Source organism: Podarcis melisellensis (assembly GCF_964234715.1).
Source record: "Podarcis melisellensis genome assembly, chromosome: 8".
Taxonomy (NCBI): Eukaryota; Metazoa; Chordata; class Lepidosauria; order Squamata; family Lacertidae; genus Podarcis; species Podarcis melisellensis.
Genome location: NC_138540.1, coordinates 24,578,595 through 24,603,360, shown reverse-complemented (window position 1 = coordinate 24,603,360; position 24,766 = coordinate 24,578,595). Strand labels below are relative to the sequence as shown.

Below are 24,766 nucleotides of genomic sequence, written 5' to 3'. Positions count from 1 at the left end.
TCCAGTGGCTAGGGGTTAATATTATTTCATACCGCAAGCCCTTCATTACTTCTGGAGATAGGAACCTGTGATTCTCCAGCTGCTGCTAATACTCTCATTAGTCCCAACCAGCACAATCAATGGTCAGAAATTATGAGCTGTAGCCCAGAAACATCTGGATGCCCACAGGACTTGAGCACATCAGCACTGTCTTCTCCTACAGTTTCCAACAACTAGTACAATACAATCACATCTTGTGCAGGGGTATAGTCCAGGAATGCCGCAACTACTCTTACTTACCAAGCAAGGCAGGGGCTCTTGCAGGGCCATCCAAGTTTGTGCTTCTTTTTGTTATTTAGATTGAGTTAACTCTTCCATTTTCTAAAGGAAAACTTCTTGTACTACCTACTTAATACAAAATGTTATTGGACTCTTATCAGCACAAGCCAGCATGGTCAATAGTTATGGATGATAGGAGTTGCAGTCTAGCAACAACTACAGTGGAAGCTTGGGTTACGTACCATCCTCCTTACGAACGCTTCGGGTAACAAGCTCCGCTAACCCGGAAGTAGATGCTCCTGGTTGCAAACTTTGCCCTGGGATGCGAGCAGAAGTCGTGCGCCAGCAGGAGGCCCCATCAGCAAAAGCACGCCTCATGTTAAGAACGGTTTCAGGTTAAGAACGGACCTCCGGAACGAATTAAGTTTGTAACCGGAGGTACCACTGTAAAAAAACACCAGCTCAGAAAACCTGGCTTTCTCACAGGTCCTATTCCCCAAGTTGGGACCAAAGGATTCCAAAGATCAGAATACAGTATCACAGGAATAAGTATTCTAATACATATTACAAGAGGGAGGAGGGGGAAGAGCAGAGTATGCATATAAAAACCACAGCTGCCTTCTGTTAATTTTTCATTCAGTACGGGCCCCACAAATAATTCCTGGGAGCTGCAGATGAAGAAACAGGCCAAGGAACTAATTATCAGCTGCTGAAGAGATTGCTAGTGTCCTGAGAAACTTCTGTTTTATTTGTTCTGTCCTATTTCAGTATTTTAAATTGCAGGCTACCTTAAGTGCACTGACAGACAGCAATTAAATGCAGTTAAAAGTTTCTGGACCCCCCCCAAAGCCTCTCTAGCCCAAGCTGAAAGACAAAACACAACTGTACTAATACAGAGTGTCATGACAGAAGAAAGAATGCCTAGCAATATTCTGATGTTGCATATATGCACACAAAAGAGAACACTAGCTCTTTTTTCACCTTGCTGATTGGTGGTTGAGGAAAAACTCTTGTTTTTCTTCAGCCTGGACTGAAGGCAAGAAACTCAAGAAAGCCCAGGTAAGTACACCCTTCCCTTTGGCAATTCATTCAGATCTGCAGAGTATATAGTTCAATTATGTACACACTAGCTATACTTCTTGTTGGAGAGGCTTGCCCCCCACAAAAAAAGGGTAATCACTTTGTCATCCAGAACTGTATAATAGGGAATATGGCACGTTGCCCTTTCCAGCTCCCTTTTAACCATGAAGTCTCAAATCACTTAAAAAAAAACCATGCAGACAATGCCCAGTGAAGGCTCAAAAATCAGGAGCGAGGGCAGGAAATCCACCAATCAAAAAAAGCAACATTTAGCGGCCTCTCTTTTCCATTCTGCTCATTGAATAACAATTCCTGTTTGCAAAACAGCCTCTAAATGAAGTATGGATCTTACAGTGCTAAACGTTACATACTTTAAACTAAACTACTATAGTAAGGCCACGCAGGACACAGATGACTAGCCTATGCGCCCTACCAACGATGGTGGACGCCAACTTCCATCAGCCCTTACCAACAGGACTAATGGACAGGAAGGGTGGGAGATGTAGTACGGTCCAGTAACATCTGGAAGGCCAAATGTTATACACCCCTAGACTAAAGCATCAGGTCTAGCAAGGGTCCCTACCAGAGCACACTTAGATGAAAAATCCAGAATTGAAATTGCTGTATCAGAGGATGATCAACTCACAGGTTGAATGAACAGATGCCAAGACTTGTCCAAAATATAAAGAACACTGCTGTAAGCCAAGTACATCATAATAACTGATCACTAAAAAAAAACCTACCCACAAAATACATAGTAGGCGCTAGAAGCCAACACTCACATTTCATTTGTGACCCATTCTCAGGGTGCTACTACTCTAGGAATTTCTTGAAGTTGTTTTACTTTAACTAGGCTTTGAGATGTGCTTTAATAGCTAGAAGCTCACAGCGCAAGAAGTTATTCATGGACATCCCAAAAAGTTTATTTGTTTGCCGTTATTTTACAACAAGAGAACAAACTTCTCTTTTGAGGAAAGGCACCACATTTGGATACTAAATCCAAACCACAAGCATAAAGTAATCAATGGACATTTTCTTCTATGCTACAGGGTTCTGGAATGCACAAAGTAAAAACAAAATCTCCAAAATCCTCCCTACAAGGCAAAATAAATCTCAAAACTGGCCAAGAAGCCTCCAGTCAGCAGAGAATGGAGGGAAGTTTTAAACCAGTTGCTGAAAAGTGAGTCCTGAAAAAAATTATATAAGGGGTGTGTGTCCTGAACTCATAGCTAAAGAAGAGGTTCAGGGAGGGAAAGTGTGCTTATTTCTTTAAAAAGACACACAGACTATAAGTTGTCTCCAATCTCAGTCCTACTCAGAGTAGACCCATTGAAGTTAATAGACATGATGAGCTAAGATTCATTAATTCTAATGGGTCTATAGTGAGTAATATTTAGCTGGATTCAACTCTTTAGACATAAATCATAAATAAAAGTATTCTCAGTCGGGCTTGTGAAGATACTTTATGTTTAATACATCTGAAAAATGCATATACAAAGAACTTAGACATGGAAAAAAGCATCAGTTCAACACTAACGAGACTATAGAATTAGAATTTGGGAAGACTGAGAAATATTAAGCCAGAGTATAGTTCTAGTAAGATCCCTATTAACACTGGAGTCAAAGACCCTCACATGGTGTGTTATACTAAGCAACAACCTGGGGAGGCAAGAGCTGCTGACACACAATGCACTTTTAAGGTAATTCCTCTACTGGTCCCCAAGGTGCCGTATTGAACATCTTTCCCATCCATATTTTCTCCTGATGGAGGCGTATCTCCTTCCCCCTCTTCAAAGAGAATGCTAAACCGTTTTGCGGCATAGTCAGCTGGTTAGCTTCAACCCTCCATTACAGCAGGCAAAGGCCATGTGAGTGGGTTTCAAAATCTCACTCATGTGGCTGATCAGAAGCCTCTGCTTGCCAAGAGAGAGGCTGGTTGTTTAGCAAATCCAATGGACTGCACTAACTTTAAAAAGATGCAGTTCTCCCCTTTCAATTAATGCCTAATAATGTCAAGTTTTGAAAACTAACTACAAAAGAATTAGCAATTGGCAAAGTTAGGTGGGGTTTGTGTAGATGTGTGTGTGTGCGTTACACACCCAAAAAAACAAAGCTTTTGGCGTAATATATAAACAAAAGACTTGTTTACACATTTCATGTTTTAAAGGGCAGGATGGGAATTTCTGACCTGCTTGGAGAAAAGAAAGGGAAACAGATCGAAGGCAACTTCAGAGGAGGTGCAGGATGAACTACACCCCTCTTCAATGGAGCACCAGTTTTGGGACATTCTCATTTCCAGAATACGTTCCAAGGACTGAAACCTGCTCCCCCTAGACTGCAAGCTGGCCACAGAAGATCAAAGAATCCAAGCAGCGCCAGCCTAGCATGATGGGGAAAGGCTTGGAGGCCAGAGCCTAAAAGTTAGTCTGTTACAGAGAAAAATCACCACAAGCATGCCTGAATTTTAAAAACAAAGAAATTAAACAGTAAACAAACAAAAAAAAAACCCTAGTACTGATCAGTGTTTGCTGAAATACAATATTATTATTATTTTTTTAAAAAAAATTCAACTAACTGAAGGGCACTGGAGGAAGAGCACTAACATTTGCATCTCACACAGGGAGTGAATGGGAAGAGGGTGCACGACATTTGTCATTATTGCAAAAACAAATGGGAAAATCTGAATCTTTAGTTTGATTTCAACATTGCTTTTAGTATGACATCAACACCAGCTTTGCAGAAGGGGGCCGTGAAGGGATGTTCATAGCAGCACACATCTGCGGCTCTTCTTCGGCTCCGGAGGCTCCAGGGCAGCCAATATCGCCTCGTCAAATACATTCTTTAGGCCTTTCTGAAAAGGGGCAAAGAGAAAGGGGCTGTCTCATTTTCTGGGTTATTAAAAGCAAACCGTGTTTTTAAAAGCCCACAAAGACAAAGTTAAAGATCGAGTAGAGATGAAGATCCTGCAGTGAAGCAATATTCCTTTCCGAGTGTTTGAACCTTGTTTATCAGTTTTTTATAATAATAATAATAATAATAATAATAATAATAATAATAATAATAATAATAATAATAATACAGAACACCCAACATTTAAGCCCATAAAACAGCCTGAGGACATTTACAGCAAGTCTCAATATTTCAAGAAATGAAGTATATGTACTAAAGCAATTCCCATGGAGAGTGTGTGTGTGTGTGTGTGTGTGTGTGTGTAAGTAAGTAAGTAAGTAATATTACAACTCACATGCTAATGACAATGCATTATCCCCTGTGTTGAAAAAGAAGTAATGATCCAAGGAAAGGGGGCAAGTGACACCCAGGTTAGATTAGCAAGCAAGCAAGAATGGAGAATCCTTTGGCACAAATCAGCCAAGCCGTGTGACGTACCATGTGTTATTGAAGCAGCAGAAGTAGATTTGGAAGCAAGGAATGGTAGTAGACTTCAATAATGGGAAAATGAACAGGTAGGTACTATAGTGTATAAATGTTAAACTGAAGCAAATGAATGCAGACAGGAATAATGCTTCATCAGGCATTTATACAAACAACTAATTTTAATTTTGAAATGTAAAGAACTACAATTGTATGTCTTTTCCTTCCTTCAGACAACAGAAGCCAAATGGTATGACTTTGTTTTAAAGAAGCTTACATTTTACAGTTGCAAGTTTTGAGAATGAGTAAAAATAAGTGATACTGTGTCACTGAAAACAGAAGTTAAGACGTCTGTCAAGCAGTAGCAGGTACACCAAACCTCCTTCCCCTCCCACTTAGAGGACCAACAAATACTCCACTACAGCACAAACAGCCAAAGCAACAGCAAGCCCCACTGCACAGAGGAAAACCAGAAAATCCTTCACCATTTCAGCATCACTTGCAGGTCACTATGTCAGGTACAATCATCATGCAAATACAGTTAACAGAGCCACAAGAGAGAAAATGAATTGCACATCACTTCTCATTTGGATATAAAAACCAGGTTTTCACTTATTCCTCTCAAGTTTAACTTTTGAAATAGACCTTCAGTCCCTTAGCAACCTAACTTATAAAGCTATTAAAGATCCAGCAACCCAAGAAGCAAAAGGTTTAAGCGAGTCCAGTTCATGTTCCATAGCCATAACGAATTGTATAAGCAGTTTCCAATCCAAAAGCTAATACAGAGTTTGCTCTAAGACGTTAAGTAAAGACACAGCTTCTTTCAATCAGGATGGTTTTATTTGTTTTTCAACCAACTTTCTACAGCAGCAGGACAGAGGAAGCAGCAACAAGAAAGGAAAAAAAGAGGAAACTGTTTTAGAATATACAGCATTTCCGTTTGGGTTGAGTTTCCGGAGGCTCGAGGGCAGCTAGGATAGCCTCATCAAACACATTCTTCAGACCTCTCTATAAGACAGAGGGAAGGAGAAAAAAATAGTAGCCAGGTTAGAGGATTAGAGAGAGACACAAACACACACACACTCACACAAGCAGATACAAAGAGCATTCAGGATAAAGGTGGTCAGCAAAGCAGATTTACTTTGTAACAAAGTAGATCTTTGAGGGAAAGGGGAAACAAGACAAGCACAGCAGAGGCTTAGCGAGAATGCTACCTGGATACTTGTAGATGTTTTCTTACCCTATGAGTGAAATATTGTAACGTATCTCTTTCCAAAAGAAGCTTTGTAAGTTAAAAGGAAGAGCTGAAAAGTAGTTGTGTTAGTGAACACCTCAAAGTTGCATGTCCCTCTCAAAATGAAACAAAATCTACTCAGGAAGGCTCATTCCTGGCACTGCCACCACCACTGCCAAGAAAATCACAAGGTAGTTGCTTATCTAAGGGTACGCCCTGCTCAGCTGCAGTCCCTCCCATTTCACATCCTGATGGCACTTGCTCTGGGTGGCCATCTGCTGCTGTCAAGTTCATTTCAGCAGCAACACCTACCTACACAGATCTTTATGAAGGGAGAGCACCACAGGCAATACTTTTGGCCAAATGTAACCTCTAGTTATTTCAAAACTTACTGATATTACAGCAAAGGATGGGTGAGGTTAGAACCCTCATAGGGTGGCATGTCCCGGGAATTCATTTGCTGCTCTCCAATTTCATATTGCTATTCATGAGTAGCAAAATACTCACCACCTACTTTCATGGTTTAACAGCATGCTCTGCCAACTGTAGAAGAACCTAATGGATGTAAATGTAGGCTCAAGTGCTGTTCACAAGCAGTTGGGAGGACTGGCTATCAACAAATCTTTCAGCAATCCTCAATGAATGGGAAAAATCAGTACTGTCTCAACCATGTTAAGAGTTAAGACAATTCCACGCCACCTCTCTGGGGTTGCCATAAAGTCCAGGGAAGCAAGGATTATTGCAGCTCAAGAACACTGGTTTCGGCATGAACACACACCAGCTTATAAAATGGTATGCTCCAGTTACTGTGTCAACAACAGCAATTATGGCCCCTGAGGTCACTAAGACAGGTAAAAGAAATCAGAAATGGGAGCTCTAGACAACTGTGTGTTCTGAACATCAAGTGAACAAACGTTTCTGTCTACAACAGACACATCAATGCACAAACCTGCAGCAACAGGATTTCTAAGAAAACGAACAGCAACTCTGTAACAGATTTGCCACTGTCACAAATTGACAGATAAATATTTGCAACTGAAACTGAAGACACTGGACTCGCCTAAATCTACTGCGCTATACGCAACCAATAGCTCAGAGAGTGAAAGAAATAGGTCCTGCAAATATGCATCTTACCAACACAAACACCCCACCCCCAAACAGACCATTTTTCATTTATCTGTCTGCTTTAGATAAACAATCTTGCACTTAACAGAGGTTTCGTGGAAAAAAATGATGTAAGTGATTAAGTGATTTGATGTCATGGAATAGGCCTACAAGATCATCCAAGCATGTAGTAAGCTCAGCTGAATATCCTCTGGAGAGCCACAGAAGGGATTTCCTGCAACCAGGGACTGTATCCCAGTGCCTGCTGTAAACATTTGCCAGCTCCATTACACAAGTATCAGAGTAATAATAATAAAGTAGTGTAATGGCATAATCTATTACACCATAAAGCAGCAGTTTCTCCCTTGCTTTGTTCTTTATACCGAAAAGCAATTTAGCTGATCCTGGATTATGAGTGTGAAAGCAACTGTTCTAAATACAATCTCAAGCTTAACATGCTTGTTAACTTTGTTTTAGATTTGTGACAGGCTAGCCTTTGAAAAGCCATTTCACAAAAACAGGTTGTTTTTTTAATTCACTATGTTTTCTATAAATTCTTGCCTAAAATGGGTTTAGGAACATTTAAAAGGCCAAAAGCGATATTATCATTTGAGACAACTACAGGCTACAGCATACAGTAATGAGATTCCCTATTTTAGCTATCACCAATATGCAGCCCTCTGGATGTCTGGACTACAACTCCCACCAACCGAATGGGAGTTGTAGTCCAAAACAACTGGTGAGCACCAGGTTGGCAAAGGTTGCCTTAACTTGGAAGAATTATGTGGAAGATTTTGGCTGGAATTTCTCGTTAGAATCTATGAAATCTCAGAAAGAAGGGCCTGCTGCAGCAATGGGTGAGAGCGCCTGGTGGTCACAGCTCAAAACTACAGTGTGTTTCACCACTTGCGTATACCACCAAGTGATAATGAGAACTTAGGTAGAGCCCTAATGCTATTCACAGAATTATAAGCAGAAATATTTCCAGCCCTACGCTTGATATTACAGTTCCATGTCCAACTATGTGTTGGTTGGGATTTGGGAAAGGGATTTGTGGGAAGTCACAATTCCCTGAAAAAGCCTAATTTCTGAAAAGGTGTCGTAGTTTTGCTGCAGTGCCAGTAATATGCAGGAAAAAATAACTCAAAACCTTAAGCCATTTACTATTTTGCAAGTTCATCATGATTCTCATGCATAAAATCAACTGATTAGGTTTAATTACTATTGCAGTTCCGTAACACCACTAATGTTTCACCAACATACACGCATTAAATTTAGCTGTAAAGTATGCTATCTCACATATCAGTTTATTTTTATTAATAGGTGTTCCTGTGCATCAAAGGTAGGTGAAAAACTCATTCAATTCTGTATGTGTTAGATAAGACTGATTTTGAATTGTCAATCATACCAGTTCACTTGTTTTAATTAGTGTTCTTGCATTAGAATCACTCACACTATCACCTAGAACCCTTACAGAATATCAGAACCCACGGTGATGAGATACACAGCTTTATCTGACTATAATTTAGCCGTTTTTCATAACAATTAACCATCCTGACAAAATGTGTGTTTGTTCTATTATATGCTCAATGATAAACACATGTAAGGAAAATAATTTGTTTGCAGTAAAAATGCTCAAGAAAGTAAGTGCAAAATACTTGATAAATTTTTGAAGCTAGTTCTAGTATCTTCAGGTGAAAAACATTTAAATTCTTCTCATGCAGCTACAATGAACCATAAAGAACTCACTTCGCCAAAGAGCATGTTTAGCTCTTCCACTCTACTATGAAAGAAATAGTCCAGAACACCACAAATGAGAAGCCTTACCTGTGTGAGTGCAGAGCATTCCACATATTTGACAGCCTTCAAGTCCCGTGCCAGCTTTTCAGCAGTCTCAGGAGTGATAGGCTTCTGCTTATTCTTGGCAAGTTTCTCAATTGTTGAAGGGTCATCTCTGAGATCAATTTGGGTCCCAACAAGCAAAAAGGGAGTCTTTGGACAATGGTGAGTGATTTCAGGTACCCACTGAAGAGAAGATAAAATGTGATGGTCATAATGCAAATATCAGGATCCAACAACACAGGACACTTTTTACAAAGCCTGACAAAAACTAGTTTGGGGGTCAAAGCATACTCACCTTTTCTTTCACATTTTCAAATGAAGATGGCGAGACCACTGAGAAACAGACCAGAAACACATCTGTCTGTGGATAGCTGAGGGGCCGTAATCTGTCATAATCTTCCTGTCCTATTAAAATTAAAAAATGACATCAGAAGCCTATATTGAGGGGGAAGGCCTTATAAATGTGCCATTTTTTCCAGATAACTATGCAGGCATACGGGGGGGGGGGGGCTGGGAGAATACTACCATAGATTAATAACTTTTTACACCCCAAACAACTTATCTTCCTTGCACCTATCTATGCTCTCAAGATTATGGGCAGACAACAGAAAACTGACAATTTTCATCTAGTATATCAATTTATCAACCGGAAACCAGATCAAGCAGCCACCTTGATTATTTTATAGAATGGTGGTATAAATACCCTAAGAAATTCAGCCTGAGATTTTCAGTTCCATGTTGGAAGAATTCGATACCAATACCACAGGTGCCATGAGTCTGACTTACTCTGATGTCAGGCAGATAAGCAGCAGCAATTCTCCACTTCATTCAGAGAAAAAGCAGCCTATTACTGCCATGCACATTGCAAATTGCCAAATCACCCTGTGAGAAGTAGACACTGCTCTCCACTGACCAGAATTTGGCAAGCAACCACTGGAACCATCCTTCCTCCCGCTGATCTGCCACAGCGCTTACTCACATGCACTACACCATCTATGCATAAGTGCCCATCCCAGCCAGGCACGAACTGGAAGCCTTAGTCACCCTCTGTGCTTAATTTCACAACCTAGAAATACTGTGAAACATCATGAAAGCTGTATGAATGGCAATGTCCACCCTGCCTAAAGGCAAGAAAGGATAGAGTGCTGCCAAAGTAGCATTCCTGGATTGGAAACAGAAGTGTGCACACACAATCCTTAAGACAACATACTGCATAACATAGCCACAAAGTGTGAACTATGCTATTTCATACACCTCAGATGAACTAATACAATAAATCTTCCCCCATTCTCACGAAGTATACTACATCCTCCCTTCTACTCTTCCTGTTACAATGGCTTCTTCCTCTTTACTTCTTTCCCTTTACTATCCTGTTCATCTTCATTCTGTTCCTTCTCTAGTCCCCCAAGAGAAGTGCCTGCCAGATTAGTTCTCAATTCTAGCTGAAACAGCCACTTTTACAAGAAGAGCAAAAGTCTCTCCACTATATTTTAAATCCCTTTCACACCCTCACAAAATGGTCTGAGCTCAAAGGCTGCCTAAGAGGTTACGGATGCAGGATAACAAGAGATTGAGCTTCACCACCTGGGGGCCAACTGGAAAACACTGCTTTGACCACATAATACAGTCATATCCTGCAATTCTGTGTATACTTGATGGCTGAAAGTTTTTTCAAAAATCGAAAGCCAGTCTTGAAAATTTAGGTAAGCATCTAGGAAATCAAGTCACCTGCTATCTCCATGGGTTTAATTTCAACAGAGAGCTTACCTGCTGTATCAAAGAGGCCTAAGGTATATGGCTCTCCACCGATCATCACTGTTACAGCATAGTTATCAAACACCTGGAGAATAAGAGAGAAGAGGCAGAGTGAAAACCTCACCTTCCAAACATGAGCCATATGCAGGCAGGTAAACCAAGAGTCAAAAGAGAAGTGTGGCTTTGTGTTCATGACCTATCAGATGGCTGAGTTCAATCACCACTAGACACAACGACATTGAAGTTGGCATATCTGCCAATAAAAAGAAACTTACAAAAACCTTATTATATTCTTCAAAATGTGCAGTTGCCTCTGTTATCAAGTACAAAGCATAAAGTAAGCAACACAGTAAAACTATAGCCCACTCTTGTCTACTGAAAATCAAATGAAAAAACTGATTGTAACAAGTAGTAAAAATAAAGAGCACAATTGTTTCTTTTTCTCTCTCTTTTTAAAGCTGAACAAGCAGATTTGCTAGTTTTATTAAGACTGAAATCTTAAAAAGGTTCAAGTTATAGACAACAGTTTATGTTAACATTTATATCTTAATGCAGGTAGCACATTGGTCAGCTAGTGAAAAATGGATTCAGGGCTCTGATTATGGTGTAGCAGAATAGTCAAAGCTGAACATTTTACCAACTACACTACACGCATGTGCAAGCAAACATCCACAGAACACAATCCTTTCCAACAGAACATCTTAACTGCAAGCTTCCCATGCTTAGCAAACCATACAATAATGCTTTGTATCATGCCATTGTTTCTTGGTCTCACTGCTAAAGCAGTATTGCAGCAGCCTCTCTCAGATGCTAATTGAAATAAAGAATTGTAATTTCAATGATATTCAGTATGAAATAGAGTGTCTGGGCAGTCTATTCTGCAGACCCCAACTTGCAACAGAATTTCCTTTATCAAATGAGATAAGTGAGAATCTTCAGATTATGACTTTGTAGCAACCCACTTTTATGTTTTATTTAGCTATAAAGATACATGCTTGCTAAATGAAAACCAATTCAGTGGCAGAGGGGGGAATGCCCTAAAGGGATACTATATTGATCTAAAGATAAGCCTTTTGTTAGGCAGCAGTCCGCAGTAACTTATAAGGAGTCTATGCTCTTATCAAAACTAGAGGAACTTGTCTTACACCAGAAAGCCCTGGTTTGCTTTATCATGCTATTATGAGGACCAAGGTGTGATAGCCTGAAGGGAAGATCAAAGGAATGCCAAAAGAAGACAGCTCAAAGAATAGCTGCTCACATCCTTAAGATTTGATATGGTAAGTGAGAACAAAATAACACAATACAAGGATTTACAGTACAGCACAGAAGATCCATTAACTGCTAAGGTGTAGGGGTTAGAGATGTGAAGGTATGGAAGACAACTGGGGGAAAAATAATCTGCCAAGGTCTTTAAGTTTTCCAATGGAAAAATTAGAGACATAGGGGAAAACACGGGGGGGGGGGGACCCTCTTCTGAACTAATGTCTTTTTCAGAATGAAGGAAATACTTTTAAGCCTTAAGGTTTAAGGCAAGGTTTTAAAATACTATTTTATCTTTACACTATCAAAATGCTTTCCAATCATCATGTAATTATTCTTTAAGGTAAGTGATAAGTAATTCCACTTTTAGCATACTGTAAACATGGAGATCTCTCAAATTCCCTGATTCTCCATCAAGTGAAAACATTGTCTATATTTACGAATACCGAGATTAAGAAAGAGTAGAAAGGCTTGTTTCAATCAGTTGAAACCTTCAGTTTCTGAAATTTATTGAAGTAAAATAAGAATTCAGAATTGAATTTCAGTGTCTTTCAGACATTGTTACTGAATAAATAAAAGCTTGTGACGCTAGTATTTATAGCAGTCATGGCCAAACTTGGCCTTCCAGATGATTTGGGACTACAACTCCCATCATGCCTAGTTAACAGGACCAGTGGTCAGGGATGATGGGAACTGTAGTCCCAAATCATCTGGAGGCCCAAGTTTGGCCATGCCTGATTTATAGGTAAACATTTTTTAAAGTGGCATGTGGCTTTCATGTGGTTAATTTTGACCACAATTACTACTACACTTACTTTGTGCTGTGATTAGAAATTTATAACACTGTTCTACTTAGTAATTTAACTCAACATTCAAGCTGATCATTTTTTTCTGAAACTAAAAAAGCAAAACTCAACATCCATATTTAATTATGTGTGGAGGACTCCCTGGTCCTGAATGGGGTAACTGTACCCCTGAAGGACCAGGTGTGCAGCCTGGGAATCATTCTGGACTCACAGATGTCCATGGAGGCACAGTTCAGTTCTGTATGCAGGGCAGCTGTCTACCAGCTCCATCTAGTACGCAGGCTGAGACCCTACCTCCCCATGGACTGTCTCGCCAGAGTGGTGCATGCTCTAGTTATCTCCCGCTTAGACTACTGCAATGCACTCTTTGTGGGGCTACCTTTGAAGGTAATCCGCAAACTACAACTAATCCAGAATGTGGCAGCTAGACTGGTGACTGGGAGCAGCCGCCGAGACCATGTAACACCAGTCCTGAAAGACCTACATTGGCTCCCAGTACGTTTCCGAGCACAATTCAAAGTGTTGGTGCTGACGTTTAAAGCCCTAAACGGCCTCAGCCCAGTATACCTGAAGAAGCGTCTCCACCCCCATCGTTCTGCCCAAACACTGAGGTCCAGCACCAAGGGCCTTCTGGCGGTTCCCTCACTACAAGAAGCAAAAGTTTCAGGGAACCAGGCAGAGGGCCTTCTCGGTAGTGGCACCCGCCCTGTGGAACGCCCTCCCATCAGATCTCAAAGAGATAAACAACTACTTGACATTTAGAAGACATCTGAAGGCAGCCCTGTGTGACATTTTAATGTATTTTAATCTTTGTTGGAAGCTGCCCAGAGTGGCTGGGGAAACCCAGCCAGATGGGCGGGGTACAAATAATAAATTATCATCATCATCATCATCACCACCATGACCTTTTAAGTTAGAGACAGTCTCTAATTCTGCTTTTTCTGTTGCAAATAAACTGGAATATCTCTGAAAGCGGGATTATAGTTTATGAGTATGCTTATCCCACTGCCTCCTCTGGTGTTGCAGATTTTCTGTCCCCCCACCCCCATCAGCTTGCTACTCCAACTCAAATGCTGGATACATCTGTAATTACAGTTTGAATAAAACTAAGCCTTCTGTCATTTAAAGAGTCATAAATGCACCTGTTACCAAACAGAACAATTTATGTGCTATATACTTTTTATGGTCTTTAAAGTCTGATTTAAGTACTACATACATTTCAAATTTTATTTTAAAAAATCCAGAAATTTTACACCTGTGTAGTGATGAAATAGATAGTTGACAGAGTAAACTAGAGACTTTTATAATTACTTATATGAACTGAGAACCAATGGCCCCAACAAAGGAGGCTGCAAATTACCATATCTACATGCTTGGAGAAATACTGATCACTCAAACAGAATATGGATTCAGAAACATGGTAAAACATACAAAAATACAATGCCACAGCCACATCATGTATACACAATATCGCTAAAAGCGAAAACACATAAAATACAGGAATCAACTAATGATATACATGTACCAGTATGTAATTTAACTGACAAGGTTAAGTTTCCCTATTCCCCACGTTGCACAGAAAAGAAAAATATGGAAATGTTACTCTTTACTCACCGTTGGTACATATTCAGAGGGAAATTTATTTGTTGTGTAAGAAATTAGAAGACATGTTTTACCAACAGCACCATCACCCACAACTACACACTTAATCGTCTGCATAGCTGAAGTCTGCTACTTTATCAGGTCCAAGATTAATCTAGAAAGAGCAAAAGAAAACAATTGCATATTTTTATAATTTTGTACAATGGGAATTTTTTTTTATCACTATTACAGCTTCTGTATTAGCACCCCAAAAACTTTAGTCAAACAGGTCTATGACAGTTGAAGCAGCTAAAAAGTTGAAACAAAAAATTCAGAGGCAAGAGACTTTCAGGAGGAATCTATTTTCCTTCTCAACATCTGATAAGGAACCACAATTGATTAAGGAATAATTTCAAGTTGGGCTCTAGTTTTATTTCCTCATCACTTGGAAACCCAATAAACCTTCGTGGAAGCTCAAAGGGCCTACATGATGGAGAAAACATTGCTAAAGTTACTGACACGTTATTTTAAAGGTATTCACCATTAATGCTCCCCTACTTTCAAATACTGTAAGGTTAGGAACAAGAAAGAAGCAAGTATTTATGTATGATCTATGTGCATTTTGTATGATTTTGTCTATGAAGAAATGTGATATATACATACATCTCAACCCACTTCAATTTCTATCTAATCTGAATTTCAAAGTTAATAACAAGCTTTAAATGTCTTGCTCTTGCCAAGCTGGGGACCTCCAGCCTACATATCCGGTACCACAGCTGGAATCTGCCTTCTAACCACAAGCCCTTTCCTTCCTGTTTTGCAAGCAGACACCCAGAAGTAACAATGACATCCTAGCCAACCAAACACACACACTAAACAATTGATATTTTAATTTCAGAAACAATTTCTACTACATAGGAAAATTACTATCTTTCGCGCCACACCTTTTGGCCTGTTTGAGATCAATAACATTAAAACGAACCCTTCAAAATATGGCTTGACATGGCATCTAATTCCGCCCTTTGGTGCTCTAAATCAGTTTCCAGTTATTAAAGGAAATACAAATCAGATGCAGATCTTTTTGCTATTACTGAGGTGAGAGGTTAATGCGCTTTTCTGAAGATGAAACATTTCAGAAAGTTACATATGCATACATATGCATGCTGCCCACTTCCTTTAAAAAGCCCCATTTAGTACAGCTACCTTAGGGTTGCCATGTGTCCAGAATTTCCCAGAATACTGCAGTCGGAAGAAGTCCGGGTAGAAATCACAAAAAAATAAGTGTCTGGGGAAATCCAGACGTATGGCAAGCCTTGTTGGCAGTGTTGTTTTTTGCAATTTTCATTAAAAATAGCTTGAAGACTTTCCTGTCTAGATTTTCACTGTTTGAAATGATAAGCTAGCTACAAAAGTACCTTGGTTTAAGAACAGCTTAGTTTATGAACAATTTGGGATTAAGAACGCTGCAAACCCAGAAGTAGGTGTTTTGGTTTGTGAACCTTGCCTTGGAATAAGAACATGTTTCACTTCCTGTTGACTGTGTTCCATTTGTAAACTGAGTCCCCCGCTGCTATGGGAAAACACACCTTGGTTTAAGAACGCTTTGATTTAAGAACAGACTTCCGGAACGGATTAAGTTCATAAACCAAGGTACCACTGTGTTTCCTTCATCTAGATAAGTACATTGTTCTTACTTCTAACAGCATAGATACACACTAATCGATGAGGTCACAGCTCCCTCCTACTGTTGGGTGTGTTCTCCTTTGAGTCACTGTACTTTGCCTTGTTCCTTTCCTCTGTGTGCTTTACTATCTCTTTTGCAGAGACACACCAACACGGAAGTAGGACTGGAAAAGTACTGAGGAATATTGGATAAGGTGGGAGGGCATACATCTAGCTTGCCTTTAGCAGTTAAGAAGCATTATTTAGAAAGCTTTGCTAACACTTGTTAACACCCTCTCATCAAAGCATGCCTCACTCAGTAAAGTTCTTATGCTGATGCTCAGCTATGGCAGCACAACTACTTAACAGGGCCTTCTGATGCACGCCCACCCACTTTGAACACAAGCCACACCTTACTGTAAGATGTAATCTCAGAGAGCTTTCTTAACTTTCCTTCTCTCACAAGTGTCACATTTTACCTAGTTCACAAAGTGTTCCTACAAAAGTCAACCAACAGGAATGTTACCCATTCTTAGACTTCACCATACCAGCCACCAAAGGAAGATAGGTAGCTCTTCTAATCTTACATATACTACCCTTCAGATCGGAAGAGTAAACTAAAAGGAAAATCCACTGATCATTTTCAGGGTAGCCTGGTTCAAACAATTATGCAGCTATGACTAATTTAAATGAAGTTTCCATTTTGTAAAGCAAAGTGTAGACTAACAATCTGCCATAAGTGGTCAAACACATGTACAACCTTTATACTAACCTATAAGAGTAAATAAGAAGCTTTACTAACACAGTCCATATCCACAACTACTCTGACCTGAAAATACATATTTTGCTCTGGAGAGAGCCCATGGTCAAGCAAGACTCCAGTATTCTTCGATGCTTGGAAAAACATGAAGGTCTGACTTCAGCAGCATTGGAAAATGGGAAGGGCTGTTCCTGATCCTGTGCTGAGCCTGAGACACAAGACGTCTTGCTGCTTTCTGAAGTTTAATGGAATGGGGACATGGCTCCATTCCTCTCCTCAGCTGTGGCGAACAACACTCAACATAATGTTAGAAGACCCTGCCCCTTCCTGGAAGGGGTGGGGCAGGGCCACAATAATACATTTTAGCTGGCCAAATAAGCCAAAATTTGTTGACTCTGATAACTACCTTTCCAGAACAAGGACTAGCACAACCACAAACATTAACTGAAAGTGGTCATACCTGCAAAATTTAGATAGTTAAAGGGCTTAAAACAAGAATATGAGCTCATATAGGTAGGCTCAGTGGATTATTTTTGTGACCAGAGATGGAATCTGAACACCAGTAATAAATTCTTTTCTGAGTGGGGCTAGTGTTAGATCCCAGTATCAAGCCCACAATACACAGATGACAAACACTGTGCCATACTTATAATGCTTTGATGCCCAAAGGTAGAGTTTTCTCTAATCTCATTACATGTAAAAGTATGAGAAAAATATTTTAGAAAGTATGGAGTGAGTTTCTAGAGATTAACACTAGGTATATATTAGTTTCAACTGTTGTTTTAAACCTGAAAGCACTGGATGATACCTTTTAAAGAAAACAAAAAATACAATCCTGCCTTTTTTTTAGTATTCACCCTGGTATTTGCTTTCCTAATTTTGAGGTGAAATGAAAAACATGTTCCCACACACATCATCACCCTGTTCAGATTACATATTCCAAATAGAAGAAAACACACTAGAAACAAGGAGATGGAGAGCACTGAGCAGATGCTTTGCTTCACAGAAGCTCCTAGCAATAGAGTCAACAGACCCCTGGATTATTGATGAAAGAAATTACTGGTGCCCTGAAATCTTAGAAGCTACCTGAATTCCACACAAATAATAACCAGCTGCACTCTTCCTAAACTCACTATGCTAACTTCTTCTGAAACACACTGACAGAAAAGAGAGAGCATTGTTATAGCTTGGTTTAAAGAAGTTCTTCATGAACATTTCTAAGCTAAGACTACCTCATCAGTAGTTAACACTGTTTTTTTTTTTACATTTTTCATCTTTAAATATATTTGAGTAGACTTTAAGCATGACAGAGGCAAGGGAAAGCAAGCCTATGTCTTAAAGGAATCACATAATAGTAAGAGAGTCAGTGTAGTGTAGTGTTTAGAGAAGGCATCCCCAACCTGCGGCCCTCCAGATGTTTTGGCCTACAACTCCCATGATCCCTAGCTAACAGGACAGTGATCACAGATGATGGGAACATCTGGAGGGCCGGAGGTTGGGGATGCCTGGTTTATAGTGTCAAAACAAAAACCTGGGAGGAGCAGGGTTCAAATCCCCGCTCAGTTATGAAGCTCACTAGGTGACCTTGAGTCAGTCACTGCCTCTCAGCCAACCTACCTCAACAGATTTGTGGTAAGAGGGGCAGAACAATGGACACCACCTTGAGCTCCTTCAGAGAAGGTGAGATATAAATGCAACAAATAAATAATAAACATATAGCAATCAGTCTAGCAAAAAAAGGGGAGGGAAGCCCCCAAAATGAAAATAGCTATTCATTGTGTGACCCACACAGGAACATGTTAGTATTCACATGGGACATGACTCACAAGTGTAAGAAACCCTGATTTAAAACTACAAATATAAAGTATAATCAAGATCTTTAAAGTAGGCAAGTATGATACTACCAGTCCAATATAACAGGTTAATTTAGGAATGTCTCAATGAGCCCTTGGATCCAAGTTCCATTAAAATAAAAGACCTCAACAACAATATGCTAAATACAACTGAATGCATTGCTTTGATAAGATATGAATTAAAAATTCACATATGCATAATGGACATGACTTTTAACCTTTCCTTAAAAAATGATTGATGAATGTAACACCCATGGGCACCACAGTGTTCTCAGACACATCACTGATGCTTGCCAAGGCCCTCTGCCTATCTCTAGTTTATGGTTTTTAAAATAATAATGAGCGTTTATTTTTAAGCTTTGGGGTTGTAATGGGGAGGGGGTTGCTTGTCCTTCGTATGCATAGTAAGAGACTTTTTCTTTTGTCTGTGTTTTATTGGTTTGTGGGGATGTACATGCTCTGCCTGCTGAAGGCAGAGTCTGCGCACTGCCAGTTTTCTTCTCTGAAAATTGTATCCTGTGGTGCCCACCACAGTTTCTTAGATTTCCAAATGCTCCCAGGACCCAGAAAGGTTGGGAAACCTGAAAACAATTGCATGGGAAAAGTAATATGAAGTAGAACTCTTGCAAACACAATTTCGAAAGATTCATGTCAATGACACACACACACACACACATACCCCATCCTCAGATAGAAACCTCAAGTTTATGCAATGGAGATAAAAAGCAATAGGAAAAGGAAACTGTTAGATTAACAAGCACTAAAAATAAATAAAAGAACAGCTTGCTGATTGCTTTGCTAAGCAAACAAGTAAACAACGATTTTTGCAGAAACAATTCAACTAGACTAAAGCGTTACAATAGTTAAAGCAGTATATAATTTGTCCCATCTTTCTAGAAACATTGTCCTCTAAAACCAATTGTATTGTAAAGAGGCGCTACTCTCTCTGTAAACTGAGATTTGCCCACATACTCCCTAGGTGGCTACTAACCCACAGTAAAGTCCTCCAAATGCCCTACAGTAATCAATGAGAATTATTCTGGGTGAACATGGCTGACATTTTTTCTAACACCATCTATCATCTGTCTGCATAAATGCACAAGAAATATCTGGGTTAACTTCTCTGGACACATACATTAGGGGATTTGATTTATAGCTAACAGGCAGTACATAGCTTCAAGGTCAGATTAAGTGCATCAATTCCTAGCCAAAGAAGACTACAAACAGAGAGCCACTACAGAAAGTACCACGTTACCATTTGCTTCTTTCTTATCATAAAGGAAGCTTTATAGGGAGCTTTCTACACCAAAAAGTACTATTACATGATTCAGTCTATGCTGGATGCTAGTCAACATGTATCAATATCTAATTATTAGCACATGCACAAGCACACTATGAGAAAAGACAAGTTTGCAGCCATATGCAGAGAGTTTAATTACAAAGTAAAATTGCTTTTATGGCTGTCCTTTTAGTGTCCATGCTTGAAATAAATAACTTATCCTCGTATTGCATACATCTCATTGCACGCATACAGGCCCAAACAACCTAAGGAGTTTCCATCACAAGATTTCTGTGAACATTCTTCCAGTACAATATTTGTTAACAGAAAGCATGATTCTGGTGGTCTCAATACGCGGACACCCAATAACTCACTGTACTTTAACACACAGCAGTAAGACTGATAATAAGGGCTGTAGCTCAGTGGCAGAACATCTGCCTTCCATCTAGTAGGTCCAAGGTTCAATTCCCGCCATCTCCAGGGCTGGTAAAGATCCCTGCAAGAAACCCTGGCAGACCACTCACTGCCAGTTAAGTGCTGGCAGTACAAAGCTAGCTGGACCAATGGTCTGACTCGGTATAAGGCAGCTTCTTATGTTCTTATAAGCCAATGTTCTAGCCATAAAGTATTAGATAGTGGGGAGGAATTACCACCTCACTTTGCAATGAAACCAACAAAACAAATCTGCATTTAGAAGGCCTCAAATTAGTTGTGCAGAAGGCTCAATTATTTCTGGCAGCCACATACACAGATGTGTAGGTGACTACTAGGCAATAGTCTGAAGATCTCAAAACCTTGCTACATTTGAGTGCACTTTCTATAAACACCAACTTCATTTTGGTACCTGCTGAGAAAACATGTATCAAACTGTGTGTGTAAATTAAGATGGATGTTTATTGTATTGTGAAAGTAAACTGTCTTTTTGTTTTCCCCTTTAATAAACTTGCAAGCGAAAAAATCACAACAAAATCTCATTCCACTTAACACCATCTTTGATGGCCAATTCCTTCTTACATTCCAGGGACCCCAATCTGGACAGATAATAATAAAATCTGAGAATTTATAGTGTATTCAAAGTGCTTCAAATAATCCTTACAACCATTCTCTAAAAGCAACGGTGTGCAAACTGAAGCCTTCCAGAGGTTGCTGGACTACAACTCCCATCAGTCCAGCTAAAATGGCACATTGTCAGGGATGAAGAGTGTTGAAGTCCAACAACATATAGGTCAGAAGTTGACCACAGCTGCTCTAAGGCAGCTATATTATCCCCATGTTGCAGATTTGGGGGCAGGCGAAAGAAGAGGACTGATGCTGGGAGAGAGTACCCTTCCTAAGGCCTGCTTGTGCAGAGCTGAAATGTGAATCAGGGTTTTCTCAAATGATAGCTCTCTGCCATTCTGCAACACCAGCTGTACGTAGAACAGTGGACTGACTCAGTACAAGGCAGCTCCATATGCCAATTGTTTGCAACGTGCAATTTATTCTGTGAAAGTACTGTAATATATTCTGTTCTGTGTGGTAAATTTTAAGATTCGTTTAAAAAATGTGAACACCCAGGCACAGTGAAGTTATAGATTCAAGGGGAGCATTAAGAACCTCAATTCTGCTCTTATTATTGTCATGAAACAACAGCCTCATAAATAAGTCACTAAGGTTTCTAGCCTTACTTAAACTTGCCTACTAAGTGGGCTAGTGGGCTGTGATTCTCCTCAGCCAACATAAAAATGTAAGCTAGTGGCCCTTATAGCAGGCTATAAAATTAAAAATGCTTGCTTAGTTTCCAGGCTGGCCACAAACAAGGAGGCTTCCCCTTCTTTGTGGCCAACATGAAAATGAAAGAGACTGGCAGGGGGAGTCCGTCCTCTCCCACTTATTCACACAGATACATGGGATCCCTTTCTGTCTAAAGCAGCGGGTCTCAACTTGTGGGTCCCCAGATATTCTTGCACTACAACTGCCATCATCCCTGACCACTGATCATGCTGGCTAGGAATGATGGGAGTTGTAGTCCAACAACATCTGGGGACCCACAGGTTGAGAAACACTGGTCTCAAATTAGAGGATCTTCTTAACACAAGGCAGTGATATAGTACCTCTACAGATCAGCAATCTGTCTCCTTGACCTTTCATAAACATCTATATACATGGATAGCAATGTATATCTGACTGCGAGGTTAAGACAGAAAGGTTGGCACCTAGCAAATTCCAGTCTCCTAGCCACTGAATTACTGGCATTTTACTTCAAATACAGTAGGTGGCAGGACAAGAGAATACCAATAAAAATGTTCAAGGTACTCAATATACATTAGCTTACATCAACCCTGGCAGCGGTCTTATGAAATAGGCCAGAAGTATTAGCATCTTCTTCCAAATATCACAGATGGGGAAAGTCTTAGGTTGGAGCAGCTTCATCCAAGACCCATCAACCCTAGTCATTGCCCATACTTGCTATGGCTGATGAGTTGTAGATCAGTGACATCTGGAGGGCCAAAGGTTCCCCATGCCTTATCTAAGCCCACCTATGGAGTTTCTGGCATCAGAGGACAAGGAAGAGGAGAGAAATACTTCCTGAATAGTAGCTAAACCTCTCTACTGATTCACCAGCTTTGGAGTGGGGGTGGGGTGGGTAGGGAGTGATTATGGTTTTCATACTGCAGTGAAGGGAAATATATTACACCAGTTTTGGATTCAGACTACGTTTGCTGCATGTAGCTCACAATGAAATCGACAGGACTTGAGGCAAATCATGACTAACTTGTCCTATGGATTTCAATGCAACTACTGTACTCAAAACTGCATGCAATCCATAGCATTTAGAACTCACAGCACTTCACACATAAACTGGCTGCAATCCTAATTAAGAGATCAGCATTATTATCATCCCCTATTTTAGCTAAGCCTGAATACAAAATAACTATACAGTATGTTTTCCCTCCATCCTCCATTTTCCTCTCCCTGTTGTCACCCTCCTTTCCGTTTCCTAGATTCTCAGTGACAACAACCTGTCTACAAAATTCCATTCAACGTATCTCCTTCTGTACTGCAATACAGGGACCTGCCCTGACACCCTTTGCAAGCCCATCAGAAGAAGAGACCTCTTCCACAGGGACCCCCTTCACTGACATCTCTGTCTTGGCAGTGTCCTACATTACAGACCTGTCAAGAGACAGGGGCCTACCATCCTATCCTCTGTAATCCCTTCTGGAGCGGAGACCTCTTCTCTCACTCTCTGTAACACCCCCTGAGGGCAAGGGTGAGAGGCAGGGGCATGCCAACAGAGATCCCCTTTCCTCCTCCAGCCTCTCTGCTCCACTGGAAGCCCACTGGAAGCAGGGGTCTGTCTTCTCCTCCCAAGTCCCTCCCAGGGGTAAGGAACCTGTCCTCCTATCTGCTCCGCAAGCCCCTCACAAGATTGGGAGGGCAGGGTCATATTCAATGGAATCCCCCTTTTCTCTCCCCCTCCTCCTGCCTCTTTCTTGCCAGTTTCCTGCATTAAGAGGGCCTGTCATGGGGGAGGGTGCTGCTCCCAGCGGGGAGGCAAAGGGACATCCCCACCACCTCAAGCAAGATCCTCCCACCCTGCCCCGTATTCTGGTGGGCCAGAGACCGGGTCTCTTCTGCCTTTTTCAGGCCCAGGACACACTTTTCAACCAAGCATGCATTTTGGGACCGATTTCTTTTCACTACACACACACATATATATATTTGTGAGGCAGCAGGGGCTCCTGTAGCAGCCCCCCTTAGATCCGGCCACGAATGGTCTCCAAGTGCTGGGTCGGGGGCCTGATCCAACAGGAGCACCGCCCGTCACTCAAACATATATACAGCAAAATGTTTTTATACATTAGAAATGCACGTTTTAACCCAAACGTGCATTGGGGGAGCCCTTTCTTTCAAGCGGGTCTGAAGCAGACTAAAAAGGCCTGCTCCATATAGGCCTGGATGGGGGGGGAGAGAGAGACCTGTCCCCGGGAGGCCCCCTCCCTGTTCTCTCTCTTCCCCTTCCTCTGCATTGGCGAGGGCCCCGTCCACGCCCAGCTTGGGGGGGGGGGGAGATTGCGGCGGGGATATACACGGAGGAATGTGGGGGAGGGGGGAACCGAGACAGGAAGAAAGGGGGGAAAAGACCGAGCGGGGAGGCCAGCCGGTAGATAAGGGAAGCCGGCGGAAAGGCGGCCCGGTGTCCGCCCTCAGGATGGTGCTGGTGGGGAGAAGAGGAACTGTCTCCTCATAAACGGGGCGCGCGGATAAAGAGCCTAACGGACGCCCCCCCCAATCCTCCGCCAGTAGCCCCCCTCCCCCTCTTTCTTCCTTTCTTCTTCCTCCTCCTCACGGAGCTTCCGGTCGCCCCTCCCCCACCTCGCTCGGGAAACCGTTTCCCCTCCCCCCCGTCAATCAAGCGGAAAAGGATAAAAAAAACCCAGGGCGACAGCGGCGGCGTCTCCCCCCATCGCGTCGCCTCGGCCCCACCGCCAAGAAGAAAACGTCCCCCCCCCCTCCACCCGCGACCCCTCTCCGTACACACCCGGGCCCGTCCGCCTTCGCCTCGGCGGCACCAGCGCCTTACCTCACGCAGGGCGCTCTCGCTCTCCTCCGCCGGGCGTTGGCAGCTCGCTGCGGGGTCTCCTCGCCTGGGCAGCAAGGGCGGGAGGGGGAGGAGGGCCGGGCGTGCGCGCTGACGTCACCGCGCTCCGCAGGAGGCGGGGCTCCGGGAACGGAACAGAGGCTTCGTCGTTTCGGGTGGGAGGGGGAGCGGATGAGCAGAGCCTATTTCTATTAATTTATGGCGTTGATAGGGCATTCCTTTTCCTCCAAGGTGGTGTACGCGGTTCCCTCCCCCACTCCTCAATACAATACCCCCCCACAACAACAACCCTGTGAGGTCGGCCGAGACTGACTCCAAGGTCACACCCGCTGAGA

General features: G+C 41.6%; 1 protein-coding gene and 1 long non-coding RNA gene across 4 annotated transcripts; one reads left to right on the top strand and one right to left on the bottom strand.

Moving 5' to 3' along the window:
• The first annotated feature begins 314 nt into the window (after positions 1 to 314).
• Positions 315 to 3,891, top strand: LOC309377015. The gene is made up of 2 exons (XR_014171368.1): positions 315 to 1,051; positions 1,117 to 3,891. It is a non-coding gene; the product is annotated as an uncharacterized lncRNA (long non-coding RNA).
• On the bottom strand, positions 2,789 to 24,531 carry CDC42 (cell division cycle 42). 3 transcript variants are annotated; one of them, XM_081923912.1, is made up of 6 exons: positions 24,414 to 24,531; positions 14,326 to 14,467; positions 10,658 to 10,730; positions 9,186 to 9,295; positions 8,876 to 9,073; positions 2,789 to 4,189 (listed from the first exon to the last, which is right to left on the bottom strand). In XM_081923912.1, exons 2-6 carry the CDS (start codon positions 14,428 to 14,430, stop codon positions 4,100 to 4,102), a joined length of 576 nt encoding a protein of 191 aa, XP_081780038.1. In that variant the 5' UTR covers positions 14,431 to 14,467; positions 24,414 to 24,531; the 3' UTR covers positions 2,789 to 4,099. The 3 variants fall into 3 exon arrangements, with proteins under 3 accessions (XP_081780038.1, XP_081780039.1, XP_081780040.1); XM_081923913.1 differs by having other exon boundaries at positions 24,372 to 24,466; XM_081923914.1 differs by lacking the exon at positions 2,789 to 4,189 and adding an exon at positions 4,401 to 5,718.
• Positions 24,532 to 24,766: the final 235 nt, after the last annotated feature.